Genomic DNA, 22,329 nt, shown 5'->3' on the forward strand with positions numbered 1-22,329 from the left:
GGCCAAAGACAGTACAGCAGAAGGGAACAGGAAATTAGTTTTCCCCTTCACATCTCTTGTAAAATCTCAGTGACACTTTTCCTTTTGTTTTAAAAACAGAAACAAGGAATCCTAATCTACTGTTTGTCTTAGGAGGAAAAAAACCAGTCATTTCTACCTTCTCAGCCTGATCATTGCACTCCCCATAAATGCATGAGTGTCAGACCCTCACCATTAACCTCGACACAAACTCCTTCTAATCTAGTGAGAGGGAGAAGACACACTTCAAAAACTGCTGCATAGCTGGCGAAGACCATTTAAAATAATTTTTCAAAAACTCACAGCCAGTCTAAGGACACTTGAAAGCCACAAGGTCTCAGGCTTCTGAATGTTTTTATTTCTCCTCTGTTTATAAGTAGCAGCTATGAGCTCAAGAATGCCAAGGCTCAAAGGGATAGTGATGTATAAAATCTTGCTGCCACTGCCATATTTCCAATGAATTGCTGGAATGTGTTCAATTCTTAGTGGTTAAGTACCACAAAAACACCCTGGAGTGGGAAGTTTACCACTGTAGAAACTGTAAACATACTAGATTTGGAACAAATTTATTTGAATTTCTTCAGGTATTTATCACTAGAGTTCAGAAGAATAATAAACTGGTACATGTAGAAAAGTTTACACAGTTGATTCTTGTACTCTTTTGCTTATAATGAACAGAAATATTCCACCACTGTCAGTATGGAACACGTATTTTAACAAACATTTCTGTATTTTCATAGACTCCTAGAATGGCTTGGGTAGGAAGGGACCTTAAAGATATCTCATTCCAACCCCACTCATGGGCAGGGACACCTTTCCCTAGACCATGCTGCTCAGAGCTCCATGCAGCCTGGTCTTGAATACTTCCAGGGATGGGGCATCCACAGCTTCTCTGGGCAACCTGTGCCAGTGCCTCACCACCCTCACAGTAAAGGATTTCTTCCTAATATCTAATCTAAACCTGCCCTCTTTCAGTTTAAAGGCATTCCCCCTTGTCCTATCACTACATGCCCCTGTGAAAAGTCTCTCTCCAGCTTTCTTGTAGCCCCTTTAGGCACTGGAACAATGCTAAACCCTTTTATAAGGGAGTAAGTCAAAATCCTACAGAGAAACTTTATGTTTCTATGTGACAAGAACATCAACATGGTGAAAAAATACTCAAGTATGGCCCCTCATTTTGAGAAACTGGGCAATCTCTAGGACCTTCTCCTGCATGTTTTTATTTTAATTTAGGGAGTAGCACTGCTGGCTTCAGACAAAATAACTGAACTGATAGTCCAGGGCTTTGCTTTCCATGTAGTGCTCAATACCTTTAAAGACTGAAACACCAAAATAAGCAATTTCACCTTCTTCTCAAAAGCTGTTTTTTCTCACCAGTATTGTGCATCCAGAATACTGAAAATGACTGAGGTGATCTTCTGCCTAAAGGAATGAGGTGTCTAAGATTTTTTATGATTCTTCCAGAGACCCCCTGTTTGACTATGGGAAAAATCAAAACTAATATTTTGTGGTTTTTTAAGCTATAATTGGGAGAATAGTATACATGTATACCTTTATTACAAACTGTAGATATTCTTGAGTATGCTGCCTAAGTGTCAGTAAATATTTCTAACTTAATATAAAAAAATTTAGATTTACCAAAGAGAATGAGCAGTTTAAAGTAACTCACCAGATGGCTGTCCAACTTATTGCTGTATGAAAAGCAAATGTCTGTGAGGCTGTTGTTACTACAACATTCAACTGTGCCATCAAGTCTTCTGTAGACTAAAGAACATAGGCATAGAGCAAATAATCAGTATTATAGTAACTTCCTGAAAAAAATTAGTCTCTGAATGAAGTAAAACAATCATCCTATGTCCTTCAAGAATTACAGTAATTCATACAGCCTAGCTGAGGCTCAGTCATAACTAAAAATAAAGCTTCACCACCAATATGTGTGAATGTTACATGATTTCGATCATGTCACATACTGATTTTTTCACCTTAAGGAATCTCCTTGAGATACTGGGGATCTACTACTGCAATATTTTGAGCATTACAAGTTGCAAAACACTTTTATATCCATTGCCCCTAACCTACACCAACGTTTGGAATAGAAATTTGTTAGCTACTACTGTACTGATTTCACTGGCTGGCTATGGAAATGGCCAAGACTCAAAACATACTTTTTAAATCATGAAAGCCTTTACAAGACTCAGATTCTGAAAGCTTTCCAAGCCTTGAAGGCTGCAGCAGTGAATAAATGATGTTTTAAACCATGATTTAACTTGGTAAAGAACCTTTGTACATATGCTCTTTAAATGAATTAAGCCTAACTTACTGTCCAGCAACAGCTTAAACACACACACACACACAAGAATGGTCACAGTAAGGATCTGTATCACAGCAACTGTAGTCCCTTCCTTAAGCACATCAAGCCTGGGATACTGGTTGCTGATTTATCACTGCATAACCTGCAGTCCACTGACACGGAGCTGTATGCCTGGGGCTTACAGGTGCATGCACTGTACTGTACAAACCTTTTTTCAAGTACCCTGAGGCTAAGAAACGACATATATTTTTGAATAGTGAATGACCATGATATTAGTTTCCTTATAAACTACATTGAAAACACTTTTTTTTTTTTTTTTTAATCTCAAGAAGATCCTTAGGGCACTGTTTTTTCTCTAGCTTCATACTCAGATAGTTCACTCTCCATTTGTTTTATAGTCAACTAGATGGAGTCTATTTGCTATATACATTTTTATCAATATTCTGTATTTATGTCAAATTGTGAACTGTCAAGATTTTGACAAATGACAACTGCTGGAGACCAGAGTTCTTTTAATTTCAGAGGAATATTTCTCACTGCTGGAGGCTTATGACTCCAAAAATGCAGACAGACTGGTCTGATTAGAAGGCAGCAGTGAGGACACTGTGCTGCTAACACAACACAGCAACCAGGCTTGGAAGCAATATTGAGTCTCCAGCATTAAGCCTCTAGTATGTCACTCTAAATGGGACTGGTTCATCTGCAGAATATGCAGTTTTATTACCCATGACTCTGAAACTGCACTTCAGAGAACAGCAGAATCTGAGGATATATATATCTACAGCATCTGAGAATTGGTTCTTGCCATCCCTGCCCAGCTGCAAGCAGGTGCCAAAGTTGCCCTCCTCTTCAGGGGCATAATCCAAACTGTCAGATCTCTAAAAGCAGGTTCTTACCCATACTCCACTAGTTTCCAGTTTAAATATTTATCTTAGTACCAGCTATAAGATCACTTTCTTTATGTACTAAAAAAAAAAAAAAAATTCCTTTTTCAGCCTCACGAAAGTACTATGCATCAAAACCATGGACAGTCGAGTTGCCTGACCTGCTGTTTATTTCCAGTATGATGGAAAAATGCAGTGACAATTTTAAAGCTCTGAATAGCATCACATAGATTTTGCTCAGCAACAGCCCCTTACCTTTGGAATTCAGTTTCCATGAATGCTTTCATGAAAGAAACTTTAGAGAGCTTCAGAGCATGTCACAAGACACTCAGTCAATTTAACTTGACTGTTCCTTTTTGTTCTACTCGATTTTTGTTTATCGTTCTAGTTTAGTCCAGTTCTTTTTTTTTCTTTTTTTTTTTGGTTTTGGGGGTAAGCCCTTACAGCAACAAGCACTCTAACGTATAAATGGAAACAGAAGGAAGTAGACTGACTTCCAGAAGCAGTATGTGCAATCCAGACAAAACTGAGTTTATGGGCAATGACATAAAACCCTATAGGGAGACATATCTGAAGAAGTGACCATAATAAAGCACATCATTGGGTTAAACCATACAATTTGCAACATCATGCTGATCAAAGCTGTGAGGTAACCCGTGGAATTTACATCTGCAGAAGATCACTGAGTTGATCCATTTAACAGAACTTAGAGGAGATAAGAGATAATTGTACTACTGCTGAGAACCACGTTCAGCAATATCCTGAAGAAGGAAATTTTATTATGCAGATCATACAGGGTATTTGTACAGAATGACTGAAAGACAAGAGAAATTCCTATCTAGCCTTCCCTCACTTTCAGTTTCCACAAAACAGCATGGCACATTGGTAACTGCTTAAAACAGGACAGCAGACTTCACTTACAAGAAATCTGACCCCAACAACAAATTCTAAATCCAAAATAGTCTTTAAGACATGATAAAATTAAAATATAAATTAATTAATATATAAAATAATGAGGAGAGCACCTTAAGTCATACCTCTAGCTGGAAAGCTTAATTGCTGTAGGGTGGCTGCACTTACACAGTAGCCGACCTGTGACTTCTCTGAAATGTCTCCCAGACAGGAATTCCAGTCTTCCACATTATAAACTGGGCAATCTTGTAGGTTAGTGACAAGGTCTCCCACAAAAAGACCTCTCGGTCCATTGGCAGGTGAATCCTGAGAAAAACAGTGAAGTCAGTCATTTTACTATAGTTAAAACCACAAGGATTTGTTTACAGTTCTACTGAATACTATCTTTAGGTTAAGACACTAAAAAATGGTGGGAAATAGGGGGAAATGGGAGGGAAAGGGAAGTCTCCAAGTATCCTGGAGACATCTGAAAATTTGAATAATTATTTTCATACAGGTTAAAATGGTAAGAAAAATCATAACATATTAAGTTCAAGTAACTTAAATTAATACTCTGAACTTTTCAAGAAAGCAGGTGTACCAATACTTTCAAAGGTAATATTACATAATAAATGTCACTTTCTCCCGAGTTTTATCAGTTGACTTTCAGATCCAAGAAGGATCATTTCAGTTCTGCTATTCAACTGTGCTGTATTTGATTAAGTCAGAAAAAAATCATTCTTTTCCAGAATCCCAAAAGTCTATCTCTACTTTGCTTTCAGCTGACCAAATAAGGAAATCAGCTCAAAATAATCTTTAACATTAAAAACAGATAGCAGTAACTGGAGTGATAATGCAGTTTCCGGTAGATTTGCTTTGTGCCAATACTGAAAAAGAGAGAAAAAATCCCCAGAAATAAACCTGCAAACTCTTCTCAAATGTCTCAACAGTTTTATAGTATGCTGATTAGTCTATCATTATTCACACCATGTTCCTTTATTTACTGATACTAAAATACATGAGACTGAGAAGAAAACTTACAGCAAGAAGTTCAATATATTAGATTCTGCAAAGTGCTGCACTGACCAAATCTGATTGTGACATTAAGAGATACAGGTACATTTCAGGTCACAAAGCATATAATATAGAAACAGCAAATATCTCTCTTACCTCTGCGACCTCAGTGACAAGTGCCCCAACACCCGTGTAATAGAAAGGGAAAAGAATGGCCGGCAGCAGAAACAAAACCATGAAACTTGCAACAGCAAGAACAAAATTATGCCATACCCCTAAAAAGAAGGCAAAAAAAAAGTTTCTAAATAAACACTAATAACAAAAAACTGGTTTGGAAATGATCCTACAGCTGCCTTCTAATTAACTTTCCTGAAATAATTACTGTAAGAATGAATTAAAAGTTAATTTGTGAACACAGGCATAACAGAAGAGTACACAGATTACTTTACAAACTTTAGCTTCTATGATGGCACATTGTAAGGGAGTTTCAGAGAAACCTCTAAGCCCCTGAGAATTATACTATGAAAAAAGACAGGGGAGCAGTACATCCATTTCTAAGGTGTCACTCCACCAGGATGAGAGTTCATGTACCACTACATTTCTAAGTATCAGAGGGCAGTGTACCCAGAAGAAAAACTGGGCTTCTGAATCAATTATTAAAATACAGAATGAAATGTATTACGTGTTACCTTCTACCACAATAAACTGTTGAATTTAAGAATCTCAATAAATGGGCTTATTTTTGAATACATACTGTTTGTCCTAGAGAGTAAGATGTCTGAAATTTACTTGCAATTTAGTATTTGTGATGGTAATCTACATTATTTAAATTAAAATTATTACATGTATATGTGCCAAACGAATTTAGAAAATTATTTGGAAAAAAGACTTCTTCTACAAGAAAATATGGACCTAAAACCCCATCAAGAAACTAAGTTGTACAATCAGCATTTCCTGACACATTATTTTGAGGAACATATTTGCAATTGCCATCTTTACAGTATGTGGTTCTCCATAGGAAGCAATGAGCCACTATCATAGGACACAGTTGGCGTTCACCATCAAAGCTTTATGGCTTTCCACATTCAGCACTACACAAATTTTCTCATTTAGTTTGTGTTCTCAGACAAAAACTTTTGTATGAACAATGCAGGAAAACTTTTCAATGTTGAAGAGTCTTTATTTCCTTCTTACAGGGCTTCATCTTGTTAAGAGGAGTTTATTCAATTCTATATTTACAGTGCAGTTACAGGGCAGGAATTGAAGTAAATATATTTAAAAATATATTCAAACTTTCTTGCAGTGTATATAACACAGACATCATAGCATATGGCAGACTTATCTCCCTTGTCTATCTCTACATCTCATCTGGTCTTCTTTTACACTTCTAATGCTGCAAAAATGAGAGACATTTCTGGAATTCTTGAAGTAAGGATTTGTTGCCAGTTCCATAGTAGATGCTTCTTAAAGTTATTTCTTTCTATAGTTTTAATTGTATCTCATGGAAAGGAACTCAGATAGAGGAAATGTTTTTGTAATCAGTTCTCCTTATTTCACATAGACACATTTATGCGCAAAAAATCCAGAAGTACTGAGTAAATATTTTAACTTTATTGTTTTAACCTTTTTATCTTTTTTCAGCTTAACAAAAGACAAAAATGTAAAATGGAAACAAAATTATTTTCACCAGTGTGGCTGCTACACAGAATAAACTGAAAAAATCCTTAAAACAGTAGTAATAAAAAAGAGGTGATGGAACTGCTAGAGAGTAACAAGGAATACTTTCAAACATCTAGGAAACATGGGCCTTGCTACCAAAATCGACACCATTTGCTGGGTGGAATACAGCAAAATATCTAAGATAGAAAGGTTTCAAACTCATCCCAGGTGATCCACAGAAAAATGCTCAAAATGAGAATACCTGTAGAGGCAATTGCTCAGTTTACCTTCAACTTCATCTTGCTAAAACAGCCTCATTCTTGGATACCTAATTCCTTACATTTAAAAGGGACACTTTACACAACCCTACCTAAAAAACCTCAAAATAATTAACTATTAATTAAAAAAAACCACCAAAATTATCTCAGAAAATAATACAAATATTTGAACTAATTACAAGAAAGTGCTGCACAGAATCAGTTTTCATCTATCTAGCAGGCATGGAATTACATATAATTATATGTATATATATAACTATAAATATCACAAGTCTTACAAGAACACTCATTTCCTGTTCTTGAACTCATGATGCCATCTGCTGTACAACAAATATATTTTTTAATCTCCAGACTATGGCTGGACTGCAAAAAGACTGTTTGGTATTGGCCTCTAGTCTAGCTCTGTTACATAGCTGCCATACAAAAATCTGAGAGTATGTCTCTCTAAATTCAAATTTCTGAACACCACAAATAGGTTCATCCAACTGTTCTGACAAATAAAACCAAATTCAGTCGTTTACTGAATATCACATTTTATCATTATCAAACATCCTAGTTCTGAAACATATCTATCATAAACTGTAAAACAATGCACTTATTTGTTACACCTAACTGAAAACAAGCCATTCATGCTAACCAGTCTTGCAACATGTTTGCTCCTGCCTTGTATTCCCCTATTTCAGGTTTCCCAAGAAACATGAAAAATTATTATAGGTGTTTGCTTGTCATCAAACATGCAAGCAATTATTTTCTATTACAGCTTAGAATTCTATTTTTTCTGATAATGTCTCAAGAATCTATCAACTCAGGTTCAATGCACTACATCAACCCATTCTGAAATTCAGAATGCCTTTTCTTTCAGTTCTGCTCACAGTAGGTGGAAATGGAAATAGATTAACAGGGCTTCATAAAAGGTAGCCTATTGTAGTGAATGATTTTTGTTGATTAGGGTATTTGGAATACAGATATATTTACTTACCTAACATTTGTAATTATTTACTTGATTTATGAAAGTTTGAAAACATGCTTGCTAAAGGGTTCTGTATGTTCACCCTCTATATGATGTTTTAGATACAATAGTCAAGAAACAATGTTGGTAACTAAACATTACAACAGGCTGGCTGCCAGCCTACTGTGCCCTGCAACAGAAAAACATCAGTATCAAGAACTAAACCAAGATGATAACTTTTCTATCTCTATTTCAGTTCTTTGGGAACCACCTTTGTCTCTAGAAATAATCATACAAGTGGTTCAAGCAGAACAATACAGTCTCAGTTTGACTTTTCACAGCAACCAGGCTCTACTTCCCAGTAGCCAGAGACCAAAAAACATCAATTCAAAAATATCTGGAGATCATCTGGAGCCACAAGGTATGATTCTCTTTGGATGTTTGTGTTTTAACCTTTATTTCCTCCTGATGGCAACATAAAAACACGGTGACCTGTACAATAACACAACTCACAGGTCAGTGAAAACCACTCACAGTACTACTGAAAATTAGATTGCTCCTACTGCAGAAAATGGTAGTGAATTGCTCAAGGATGTTGACCTGTGATAGGAAGTCCTGGTCTCATACCACCATTCTGGCTGAGTATTTCCCAGCTTGTGTGCTCCAAGGTTTTGCTACTTAGGCCATATGATATGCAGAAATATCCCAAGCAATACACAAACAAAAAAGACAGAGGAACTTCTGCACCTGGTGTAACAGCTCTTTCTAGTGAGAGGAAGATCAGAAGCCCCACTTTTTCCCCAACCACACAACTGGAATTTCTTATGCATGACTACTCTGAATTGGATCTAGATTATAATAATATTTTTCATGACAGGAAATTGGTACTCATTTAAGATCCTAGAAACTGACATCTCTAGCCCAGAAAGCAGCTCAATAAGGACAGCAATGATTAAATGATTTTCTGAGATGCCAATGTAGGTTCAGAACAGAAGGATCAGCATTAGGTAAAGAGAAGCAAGCTTTGGTACTTATTCATTCTAAACCTTAAATACTCAATCAAAGATTCACAAATGATGCCTTAGAATAAGTAATAGTGCTAAGCAAAGATTTAATAAAAAAGCACAAACTATTACCTGCACAAAATATCCTTAACTGCTGGACAGGAGATATCAGCTGCAAGTGAGTTGTGAAGAGGTCAACAAATGCTCCAGGATAGACAATGAATATAAAAATCCCAAATCCATTGAATCGTACTTGTTCTCTTAAAAAGAAAAGAAAAATGAAGTAGTGTAACTGCAAAAAAACAAAAGAAAAACTGAAGAGATTCTACATAGCACACATTTTTTGGCAAGAATGACTAAAATTTTATTATAAAACTAATTTATTTTTGATACTATCAGTAATTGAAAGATAATTAAATGAAAGGATGTTTTCTGCAGTACTTGCCATTTCTAAGAAGTATACGTTTGTACGTTTGGTAAAAACATAAAGGATAAGTTCAACTTCTTTTCTGTCTCCTGGTAACAAGAACACATAAAATACTTTTTAAAAACCCACCCAACCTTCATGTTAAGATATATTTCAACGTTTGGGGTAATTTTTCTTTTAGGTAAAAAAAATGGTAATTTGTAGGAAGCAGTTTCAAACCCATTTATGTAAAAATATTTGCAAGAAGAAACTGCTTTCCTTTTAAAGAAACACTTCCACAGTTCTGGAATTTTTAATTCCTCTGTTTCTCCTAAATGGAATTTAGAGTACATTGGAAACTAACAAAAATGAGGGAAATGTCATCTGAAAAAATGAAAACAAGTCAAGAGGTTAAAAGGACAAATGCTAATGCCCTTCCAAACCTTAACACTCTATGATTCTATTTAAAAACATTTGTAGCTGACACTATTATACAGATAGTATCTTTTTTTTTCAGGGGTTTTGCAATTACTTTTAAATGGAATTTTTTTTAAAAATTAAATTTTTGAAAAATCAAATTAATTTTTGAAAAACATTAAGGTTTTTTGAAGCTAGAAATTGCATAAGGGACTTAAGAGAAGTATGGCACAATCATGTTCCACAACAAACCAGGCACAGATCAGCTAATCCCATATCTTTATTGAGACAATACACTGTGTCTAACATTTTATTTATTCACATTTATCTATTAATATGTATATACACCAAAAGTAGACAAAGCATTATACAATCTATTCAGAATTAAGTCACACACTAATACTCATCCCATGCTACCAATTAATAATAGGCAGTTTAAATTCAGGATTTCATGACTTGGGTAGAAGATACACAGGGAAGACAAACAAGACTTTTTTGGTACAAGCCTTGACTAAGCTAAGGCTCAAATATTTAAGCTCTTGTAGTTCACAGCTAATGCTCTCTTGAACTGAGGTGGGCAAAAGTGTATTAGATTTCAGGAGGGCTAAGTGATTTGCCAGAATAATAAAATTTGCCCACAGCACAGCTTTTTAGTAAAGTTGAAACCCTGAGGATTTGCAGTAACAGCACTATAGACCCAACCTGTGCTAGGAGGAAAATAAAAAAGTCAAGCAGAAAACAGCAGCAGCAACATTGGCTGCCAAGGTACATTGGAGCAACTAATTTCTCCTCTGGAAATATCTGGGAAACAATTTTTTGATGAAAACGTAACCCAAAATTGAACATTCAAAGTTTTTGCTCTAGACCTTGAATAAAGATATCACACCACTAGGATACAAGAATTATTCTTTCCTTCTGCTTAAAAAGAGCTCTGTAGTAACACCTAGCTTCTCTGCAGTCTGCCAGCAACATGTAATAGAAAGAAAATTTTGTTGCTTTTTCCTGTGATGGGATAAGCAAAAGGTTCATCCTCCACAGAAAACTCCCTGTGAATATTTGAGGGAAAAAAGCTGAAACACAAGCAGAGCATGTGAAACACAGAGGGTCCCAAACCACCCCTTTGAGTGAGAACTCTTGGGGTTGTAAAAAAGGTAGTATATGGGTTAAAAAGCAGTCATGACTCCCTACACTCAGGAAAATCAGAGAAACAACTTAGGGCTTCATGCTAATAGGACAGATAACGATGCTGTCAGGGAGAAATGCAGAGGACACCTCACCATCAGTCCCAGAAATCACTGCTTAACCTTCTTATGCTGAAGTGGCATTTAACAGTAATGACTAACCTTGTCAAATAACTTTTGTGAAGTAATTATCACACTTAAGGACGTTAAAAATACAATCTTTGATCAAAACTAATACATCACTGAGGTTAACAGGGGCAAGTCACATTTGACTGAGTTACTGCTTCAACCTGTTCATATGCTGTTTCATAAGCTATGTTTAAACAAATCAATTAAACATCTGTTTTAAAGTATCACTGTGCAAGAGCACAAGTTCTTTTCAAGTGCCACAGGTGCAGAAATGAAAAAAATAGTATTTTAAACCTGATGCTATATTTGCAAAGCCAAAGTCCTTTCTCATGATCTGTACAACAGACATTGTATTAAAACTCTTCTTTAATTGTACACCCTTCCGAGCTTCAAATCTAAGGAAGCTAAGAATTACAGACTACACACTCTCTCTGGATAAAACAAAGCAGTGCTAACAACATTCACGGGTGAGTAAGTGCTCTGGAATATTTGGCTTTGTTGTCAGAGCAGGAGAAAAGCGATGTATTACCGAATAGCTGCCACCCCATGGCCGACTTCATGTATCACACCGCTGATGAGGATTGCAGAGAAGAAATAAGTCAGCTGGCTGACGGGCAAATTGACACCAGGCACCTGTTGATGTGGGCATGACAACAAAACAAAACATAGGAGGAAAACAAGAGGTACAAAGACAAATCATTCTGCTCCTAAGCTTGCTGCTCTCACTCAGCTTATTCAGACCCACAAAAGAAGAGGGGCTGTTCTCATGCAGTACTATCAGTTTGTATCTCTTTTACCAACTTCTTCGGTGTATTTTAAAGTAGATTAAATACATATTCTTTGATGAACATTAAATAGCTCTCTGGGCACAAAAGCCCCTCTCCCTGTCCTGTTTATTCACCACAGCACTGACCAAATGTGTCCTACTCTATATTAAGCTCAAGAAGTTTATAAAAATGTACACAGACTTCCACTCAAATGAAACAGGTTTGGCACTGTGAGCATTAGTTTATAATTTCCTGCAGCCAGTCATGTAGCTATAGAAAGGATCCTCCTTTCCAAAGAAAGTAATAAAAACTCTATGGCACTTAAAACAGAATGAACATGAAAAGTTCAAAAATGAGTTTACAGCTGAACAGTCAGTCTCCCTTCACTCTCCCTATACAAATCACAAGATTATCCCAGTTTACAGGGTCAAAAAGAAAAAGGTAATTTTCATCTGTTGTTCAGGTTTTGGTAGTCTACACATGGCAATTTAACCTTAAAAACCCCCACCTTGAAATGAGTACACTATTTTTATTTACCTAAGACACAATACACAGGCCCCTCATACTCTTCCTGTTGCTGTGGATTCCCACCACTCCCAGGTCTTTCACTGCGCTTCTCATGAGACACCAACTGCTTCCAGACAGGCTTCAAAGTGGCCACTAGTCAAAGCATAAGGACCCATCCCCTCCTTCCTCCTGATGGACCTTCAATACTGCTTGGTTCCGTTCCCCCTCAGCTCCTGGGCTGCAGTGGCATGATAAGGCCACTTCTGCTGATTGCTCTAGGACATTTCTCCTGTCCGATCTACAGCTTTTTCCACTCTAGGCAGGCTGCACTCCAGTATAGTCACTAACAACTGATGTGAACATAACTTGAATTGCAATCCAGTTTCACAAAAGAGATGCTGTGGGCAAAAATTCCTGGCCTCTCTATAGAACTCTGTAAAAACCACCCTTGTGGAAAACAAAAGGCTGCATATCCCAGCTACGCAGGTTGAATTCTACCTTTGTTCAGTCCTGCACATTCCCCACTAAAATGCATTTACCTACCCATGCAGCAGAACTTTACAAGAGGTTGTTGAGACAATCTAGCTAAAATAAATCCTTCAAAAGGATTCATTAATGTTAATCATCTCAGAAATCTGTCCAGAGTGTGATCATGACCAAGGTATCTACCTAAACTGGCTCAACTGTGGTACCTCACAGCATGAAAGACAGCTACACTTTATTTGTTAAACATCATTGCTTGCACTACATCATCAGCTGGTGGCACTAATGCATCACTTCAGTGGTGTTGCCTCTGCTATGGGAGGACAGATGGCAACAGCAAGAGTTGCTATCTCAATTCCACCATGACTACAGCCTGCTAGAACACAGCACCAGATGCTTTCAGACTTTACGTCAAAGAAGCTATTTTAAGATTCACCTAAAACAGAAGCTACCTCTCATGAAGGGCTCTGAAACCAATAGCAGTATTTTGTTAAAAACCACACTGTCTTGTATTTGATGGCCTTCCGGAAATGCCTTTAGTAAAAGAAGATCCTTTGCTAGTAACTAATCTGCCTCTTTCCTACTTTTGTCAGTAGGCAACCAACACAAGAGGGGGCAGCTGAAGAGAAACAGCCCAGTTACCTACAGACAGGTATTTTAAATCAAGTACATGACTGAACAAAATAGGAAGTGTACAAAAATCTTAATAAGATATAATCAGAACTGTTTCTCCCTCTCTCCACAGCCAGAGGCTAAAGGCTAAACAGGTTTATGCCATAGGCTAAAATTAAGTTTAAAAAGAAAAAGTGGGGGGTTGTTGTTTTTTTTTAACTAATTCGCTCTCTTCCAGGCAGTCAAATACAAGTAAATAATTTAAATGAGAAGGTCCTCCTAAGCCATTCTTCACCTCTTTCCAACCACGTAAGTCTCTTTTTGGTGTCAATTTACACTAGCACATTCCCCTTAAAAAGAACATTGAAACTCGCTAAAGGCAAAATTACACAACTGTGACCATTCAGAAATGAAATAATGAGATAAGAAAGGAAGAGAACCACAACTCAAATTAGGAGAAGTAACGTTATCCACACACATGACATTACATTATCCCTATAAATTATTTTCAGTGCCAGTCAATCCTTGGTTTAAATGCAGTGATATTGCCAGTAGGCAGTCACAGAGGAAATAATTCCACATTGAACTGTGAACATCATCCTGCTTTTCTGCTTTCATTGTTCCAGTTCACACCAGATTCATTCCAAAGGCTCATCTTTACTTTGGTTGTGTCTGTTGTTTCCTCCAAAAAGCAATATATTGTCAATGACCACTTTACTCTGGTGTCACAAAAGTGGATGGATCCATATAATGATCTTAGGAAATGAAGATGTAAAGGAGGCATTCCTTACTCCAGAATGGTTAGGAGAGATCCTGTTGTAACATAAATTACAAAATTTTCTGTCTCATCTTCAGCTCGTGCCCTCCTGGACGCACAGACTGCCCACTCCTATCTGCCCCGGAGGTAATTCAGGAGCAGGCTCTGGACAGGGGACAGCAGTGGCAGTGACAGTGGTCCTCCCTCAGGTCTCACTGCCTGCTTTTGCCAACACATACTGCACTCTCTATATTCACCCTGCTTGTGTGGAACAGACCCAACCATCCAAAGGCACTGAGATTATGCAACATGCTTAAATCAGGCTTCCTGCACTCATGCCATTTTGTAAGTCTAGCTGCATGCAGTCAGTTTAGCATTTACAGGAAGGTCTGTTTTGTCTGCACACAATTCTCAACTTCTGTTCACTAGAATAGCTGAGTACTTAAATAGAGTAACATGGCTGGGCACCTCTACTCTAAGCCATGTAGCAGAAGGCAGAGTAATCCCGTAAGACCTTCTGAATGTCTGGAAAATAACCATACATTTTGGCCAGACTGCACTCTTGGTATAAAAAAGGTGACTAGGAATCCTTCCAGGTTAAAACTGTTGTATGGCAATGTCAGTTCTTCCATTACTGCCTTGTGAAGAGATTAAAAAGACAGCATTTGCAGTCTCTCCTATCCTGTGAAATACATTCCATTCTAAATCCATACAATATATTGTCCATAAAACAATTAAATATATCATTAGACTTTACGTAGATATTGCCAGAAGCAGCACTTGAAATTTCACATTGTAAATTAAGTCATAAGTCCTTGAAGAATCAAAAAATACTTCATCACTAATGAATCTTTGCTTCTACTATCACACAAAGCTTTTTGCCCTTCTTTCCTTTTCCACTGCTGTTTTGTATTGTATTAAAAGAAACAGAACTTGTGTTTTCTTGTCAATATGTATGAGCTCTGCAAACTTTAGGGTCACTAGAGCCTCTACACTGCACAGGTCACAGGAAGTGAGTTCTTAACTCAGTTTTATATTCTTAGTACTATAATTTAGGGCTTTTCAAAATTACTATCCAATTCCCACTCCTCAGAATTTTTAATATAAACTCTTCCACGTTTGCCTTCATTTGCCCTTTTACTATACCCACTCCCCCATTTTTAAGGCTGGTAATACACCAGCGCATTTTCATGGAGATGAACATCAGGAGTTGGGTTATTCTTGCATGGGAATATTTAAGCATTTTATACCCCATAAAGAAGCGGCTTTAGATCTGTTCACAGCTCTCAAAGACCCAAGGAGGGAACACTCACCACAACTTGCAGCATTCGATCATTTTGGGCTTTCGGAGCCTCAGTGAGCATCTGGGTCAGTGTTTGCAGCAGGGTCTTTCCCAGCAGAATAACAGAGCCAAACATGGCAACTATTCCAAACACCATTCCTATGCTGAACCTACACAGAGAAGCAAATAGTTCAACAATGCACAGCCTCAAGAAAAAAAGGGTATAATCTCTGCTTTATAGCACAAGTTAGCACACAAAACACAGGGCAAAACTTACATGATGCAACCACAATTCATCAACAACCCAGTACAAAAACACTAGATGAAACTAGTAATAATAATAAATAGTAATAACACTAACAACACATTGTCCGTGTTTAATAAATGTTTTACAGCCAAACCATATCCTGATCAATTTTAAATACTTTTATTCAGTTACCCAATACGTGTAACTTGTCTGTAGCTATGAATATTTAAATTTATATGAATATATAAACATAACTAACAATGTATAATTGACCATGTTGCACCACACCATCACATATTTAGAGACCTGGATCAAATGATAGGGCAGCTTATGTACTTATATATATAAGCTTCTTCGGTACATTTTGCATCTTTTTCACAAACAATAAAAGGGGCTAAAGAACAATAAATGAGACAATCTGTTTTAAAGAACAACTAAAAAATACAACCGCAAGACCACACTAACACCAATTTCTTAAGCTACATTGTTCTTCTCACCAATTTATTTTCCATTAAAATCAATGTTGAAAATAATTTCAATTCATGTCACTCCACCTAGTGACAAATTTTTATTCAGCATTATTATTATTCTTATTTTACACTGTCCTATAGTTGAAGGATGTCATAACTTTTTTTTATAACTGGAACACTTCACCACCAGTCCTCCTTCCTCTCACAACACTGTAAGAGTTCTCTTATCATCCTTAATGGAGCTCACAGGGAATTAGTAGATTTATTTTAAGCAACATGTACTTGTAATGTTAATTAAAGACACTAGTGGAAACATTATACTGTAATAAATCATACACATTAAAAATTGTAATTGATATAGAGCTATTTCAGACTGATTATTACAAAATCATTACATACTAGAGAAACCAATACGAAGCAGACCTCTCTTTTAGTATTATCTCACTGAGGGTAGCAATACAGGAAATGAAAAGAAATTCAAACCTTACTCACTTTATATTTTCAGAGCAGATACAAAGTAAAGCTAGGAAAGCAACTGAACAATAGTTTTCTAAACCAGTCCAGGCGCATCCATACTAAACCAGCCTACTTATCTACCCATTCCCAGCACTGTGCAACCTTAGCATGGAAAGGTGCAGGCAGATAAAAGACAGAAGGTGAGCAAGATGCTTCTGAGCAGGTATCGTTGCTGAATGTCTGGGCAATGACTAACTGCAGGGACACAACTGTCTCTGAGTACTTTGTAAACTCCAGTGATTGGGAAAGCTAAGTGTACAGCGTTGGAAGTGATTTAGGATCCGAGAAGCTGCTTTCAGATCTACTTCTGTATGCAGTATTGCACGTAACAGCTGTACTCTTCAGAACTACGCATAGTTCAAACCACAGGTACAAATAGTTTAAGGATTTCTAGCTTTATAGTATCTCAATATGCAACCTGTATTACAACTATGTATTTTTTAGCAGAGGAGAAAGACTTACACTGGCACAGAACAATTAGAGCAACCACTCTAATTGGTTTTATCATTAGCCTATTAAAATAACCATGTCTATCCACTGCCCTTCTAATGCTGAAAGGCACCAATGTGGTTCAGTTGTTGACTCTGTATTTGACAGAAGAAAAAAGACACAGAATTTATACCATAAGTAGAGAAATCTGGGTCTCCATCTCCCCCAGTTGTAGAACTGGCGGTTGAAGAGAGCTGTTTGCCACCGCAGATGGAAGGGAGAGACGCTCAAGCCGTACGTCAGCAGCCACTCCTCGTACGATGCCTTCAGAGAGTTGGAGGACTGCAAAGCAATGGAAAACCAGTTTAACCAAAACATTCTAGGCAGATTTTGTAATGTGACCAAGCAGTAAATGTGATCTGTTTATATTAAAACAGATGTATGGCTTCAGATAAATGTCCTACACATTATTTACATTTTGACAAATAGGTAGATGTGACATGTAACACGAAAAAGTTATGCCACTGTTTTTATGTCATTTGCAACAACTGTAGGTTTGTGAGAGAGATCGGGTATCCAGAGTTATCTGACAAACAAGATCTTCCATCATCTTTCCTAGTGTTAAATCACTTTCAGTAATTCTACCTTCTGGTTGGAAGGCTACAGACTGTTGATGCTATTCTTTCAACATGAAATTATATTCCAATAAACATTCTAAGAACTACAATAATGAAAAATACTTCTTTTGTCTTCAGCTGAAAAAAGCTTTCTAATACAGGTGAGATATGACTCAGTATTGCAGATACCTGTTAGCAAGGATAAAAACGAGGCCATTTTTCAAACACAATAACGATGCCTAAAGAGGGTCTGAAATATCAGATCGTGCTAACAAAGAACCACAAGGAATTTAAAGTTATCAACCTGCATTGCAAGAGCAATTTCACTATAGTAACTTCCCAGCATTTCAAGATACTTCTAGTACTTCCAAAGATTTCTCTTGATGAGAAATGTGACCTGTAAACCACATGATGAATACTTATCTGCAGAATTATCTTGAATTACACTAGACATGGTTTTTGCAATTGCTAACTTTATATTATATGGCACCTGCACGCTCAGTAGGCTTTAGTCACCTGCTTCATGGAAGCTTGTGTCAGAAACCCAGATGAAGGAATGCTTTCCTTGGGGGAGAAAGAGGAACTCAGAGCTCAGGAAAAGCACACATGAGCTTTGAGCCTTCTGACACGGGGCAGTTCCCAAGGCAGGAGTGTCTCTGACACAATCCAGACAAGTCTTCGGAGCTTTCTGAACTGGAGCATTGTTCCCAAGGTTCCCTACGAGCAGCAGCACCTACTGAAGACATCCGGAATGTGTCGTTCACAACAGGCTCCCTTCTCCTCCCCCATGAGGAACTTCACTAGTTTCTGGCTGTTGTTCGTGGCTCTTTGAACAAATTTAGAACTTGCCAATTCCTTGCATTCCTCCTGCCCTGCACCACAGTGCTGGTGGGGATTGAGGATCTCATATTGCACAACTGCATTAACAGCTTTTCTCATTTTGTCAAATTCATGTCAATTTCATGATTGTCATGATGTCAATGTCAAAAAAAAAATTAAAACTTGAACACTAAAAGTTTATTTCAAGTAACAAATTTCCTCAGATGTGAGACCCATTTACTTGAGTCACTGTTCATGTATCACCTATTATACCATTTATTCTTTCTGCCAATATATTTCTGCGTCACTTCCTTCTTCTTCACCCTACTGATTTCAGCCACATTTTTCTTCCATCAGCTGAGGGCACCAACAGGAATTTTCACTGTAATGCATTCCCATCAACACCACTCACTCCCTATGACACCCTAAGTTTAGTGTCCACAATCAGATCAGCTTTTGCTAATTTCAACAGAAGAGATCACAAAAATTATTAGACTTGCACACAATTAGTGATGTATAAGCCAAGGAAACCAAGAAAAAGACCTCCTCATATAATCTACTAGATAATTAAGAACAAAAATACATACATCATTACATACCTCTGATATGAGAAACTCTCTTTTGTGAATTAAAAACCCCCATCCTATTCATTCACACAGTCAAAAAAACCTCAAAACCACCCTAATACATTACTCTAATAAAGTTAACCATGTAAGTGTTGTCAATGTAAAAATACATTGACTTGGCACTCGAAAATGTGTTCCTTTTATTACATGCAAACCCCACTCTTTTTCCCTAGAAATGCCACAAATTCATCCCTTCAAATTCATTCCAACATCATCACAGCCCCACTGTATTAGCAAGACATAAACAAATATGAAGTTTTCCATGAGAAATATGGAATCACTGACCATACAGCTGTCAAATGTGGAAAAGAAAGGTACCAAAAGTTTTTCCTTTTGTATTTTCCTCACAAGTTGTGAAAACATTATTCATGATCACTAAATGACTGCAATCCTTTGCAAAATACACTAAAAAGCTCTTTGCAAACTTTTGCTCCTTCTGTCCTGATCCAGTGGGATCACCACATTATACACACACCTTCATGCCTGGTGTGCTTCATTTCAAGCTGCCTTCACACAGGCCTTGGCTGTGCTTCTTTGAGATCTAGGTGATCTTTGCTGTATTAGTTTTACTATAAAAGCAATACCTATTTATTTATGCAAGCCTTCAAAATACCAGACATCTGCTAAACACTCCAGGAGCTCCACTGGTATGTGCCAGCAAGCAGGAGTCCTTTACATTCTTCTTTACTGACAAAATCTGTTCAAGAGCTCTGAATCACTTCGGCTTCCTGATCTCAAAAGCTGAGAGCCAACCTTGACTGAATGTGTCTAACGCATCCAGTATTTCTCACAGCAGAGGAGGGACAACCTTCTACTCTTCCCTCATTCCTGATCCTTCAGGCAGAATGAAATGTGATGACTTAGGATGCTGGGGAGAAGGAATTTAGGGATCTGAGTGATTCCTCTTCCAGAATCCAAGCTTCAGTGAAAACGTTGGTGGCAGTGGTAAAACGAGGAGCAACAAGAGGGACTTAACATCCAAATTCCAGTTTGATTTGGTATAGCTTTAGTCTCCTAACACAAGTGTATCTTTTAATTCTAGCAATACGATAATATGTGGATTTATCTGGGCAAAAATACATTTATACACAGTTATACTTCCTATACTGTAGTCTAAGAGTCAGACTGCCAAATAAATTATCTAAAATCTGAACAAAACCAGTAAGGTAACAAACTGAGCAAAAGACATTGCACATTGAACAGGTTTACAGAATAAACACTAACTGCAAGTTACAGCATGCATCCTTCTCTCACCAAAAGTATCAACAGGAACATGCATGGCAAAGTGCTCCTACGTTACTCTTCACTCACGCTCTGTACATCCTCTTGGTGTAATTACACTCAAAAGTGATCTGAGGTTTAAACAGGGCCTGCCTTTTGCTGTGGTTGCTAGCAGCCTTGGGCTGTGACTGTGGTAGGAGATTTACAGTATCAGCAGAAAAACAAGCAACCTGAGTTTCCTAATTACGTAAGTCTGGTTATTTAATCCAGATTCTATTTCGACTGTGGTACTCACAGTGAAACCTACGACTGAGATGTACAACATGAGATCTACCAGTAAGTTCACTGAAACTCAACAGCTCCCACGTAATTCTTGATGATTAATAACCTTGGACAACTTTTAGTTAAAAGATCAGAATTAGAATTTAACTCCTGGACTCTCATGCTTGCTGTAGAATTCTAGGCATTCTCCCTTCTTTTTCAACATAAATCAGGCATTAAGCAGACTGCAATGTAGGGTTTTTTTCCTCCCTTGCTGCTGCAAGAAATGCAGTGGCTCTCCTTACTTACAAAAGAGAATTATTTTATGGTCTAATGCAGAAAGAGATCTTCAGAATCTCAGAGATGCAAATCGTCTCAGCATCATGGCACAAGAAGTCTGGTACCTGAGCTCAGTTCTTGCTTCACAGCCCAAGATTCTTCACCAGACACAAAGCTGCTGCCAAAAGAGAAGCAGCCTCCTGGCTGACCTTCCTGGTGTGTCTCACTGCAGTCACAGCACGTTCTTCTGGTACCTGGCCAATCTTCTAATGCGTTTCAAAACAATTCTGTATTTTTTTTTCCAAATACTTAACAAAGACTTGCTGTAAGAAAATTTGAGAAGTCTTCAGGTAAATGACTGTATTTATTATTGTCATTATGCACAGACTAATATTTTGCAATTAACAGCTCTCATGATTTACAGAGCTACATTTGCTCTCCAGTTAGCTGCAGGGGGAGACGCTTTTCCAAGTTTTCTCAGCACCTGAATTTTCTTGTATTTCTTCCTATATTTTACAGGAGTGACAAAATGAACATTTTTTACTTTCATATCACTATGTCTTATCTGTGTTGGCAGAAACAGATGCAGCTCCTGGACTGCAACATTAAGAATCACAGATCAAACCTTTTGCTCTCTCTCATATTTAACCAGCACACAGTTTACTTTGCATGCATTCTTTGTAATTTCAGTCATGTCTTAAAAATCGTACCTCTGAATCTTTAGAAAAAAATCAAAACAATGCCACACCACTTAATGAAACTTGAGCAATGCACGGATGCATCCCAGATATAACAAATTATGTCTTGGTGTATTTTCTCTTTAAACCTTCCCCCCTACATCAGGAAGAAAAGGACAAATTCTCCAAAGATCAAAATTTATTTCTTTAAAAAAGTAATTGTATCGAGTTCTGTCTCAACTTATTTTTCTCACTAAAACTAAAGACATTCAAAAGAAAGAAATACGCATTAATTTTTACATTTTTAGAAAAATCATCATTATAAGGCACATACTCCACACCGCAAACTTACAAGGTTGCCTTTTAGGTTTTTTTAAGTATAATAACAATTAAACTCCAGATAACACATTAAAATGCCACGGAACTGCTGAAGCAGTAGATTAAAAGCTGACTTCCTTAACTTTCGGCAGATTTGGTCCTTTAACACAGACCGAAGCCCGTGCAATCTCCTGGGAGGCGTTTTGAACCCAGCGCCGGGCGGAAGCAAAACAGGCGCTGCCTGGGCCCGGCTGCGGGCGGGGAGGCGCGTCTGGGCCACGGATCGCCTCAGCCGCCCGA

At 37.5% G+C, this 22,329-nt stretch overlaps 1 protein-coding gene across 3 annotated transcripts in view; it reads right to left on the reverse strand.

Moving 5' to 3' along the window:
• The window catches only part of MBTPS2 (membrane bound transcription factor peptidase, site 2), a 40,744-nt gene extending 18,428 nt beyond the window's left edge, over window positions 1–22,316 (reverse strand). The window contains exons 1-9 of one of the 3 annotated variants that reach the window (XM_017728427.1): window positions 22,064–22,316; window positions 21,160–21,357; window positions 17,405–17,553; window positions 15,581–15,719; window positions 11,671–11,774; window positions 9,141–9,268; window positions 5,275–5,393; window positions 4,251–4,431; window positions 1,688–1,782 (exon numbers count right to left, since the gene is read on the reverse strand). In XM_017728427.1, coding sequence (XP_017583916.1) covers window positions 1,688–1,782; window positions 4,251–4,431; window positions 5,275–5,393; window positions 9,141–9,268; window positions 11,671–11,774; window positions 15,581–15,706 — 753 coding nt within the window. In that variant the 5' untranslated portion in view covers window positions 15,707–15,719; window positions 17,405–17,553; window positions 21,160–21,357; window positions 22,064–22,316. The other 2 variants (XR_001860051.1, XM_017728428.1) reach the window with 2 other exon arrangements.
• Window positions 22,317–22,329: the final 13 nt, after the last annotated feature.

Source organism: Corvus brachyrhynchos, unplaced genomic scaffold (genome assembly GCF_000691975.1).
Source record: "Corvus brachyrhynchos isolate BGI_N302 unplaced genomic scaffold, ASM69197v1 scaffold11, whole genome shotgun sequence".
Lineage (NCBI taxonomy): Eukaryota > Metazoa > Chordata > Aves > Passeriformes > Corvidae > Corvus > Corvus brachyrhynchos.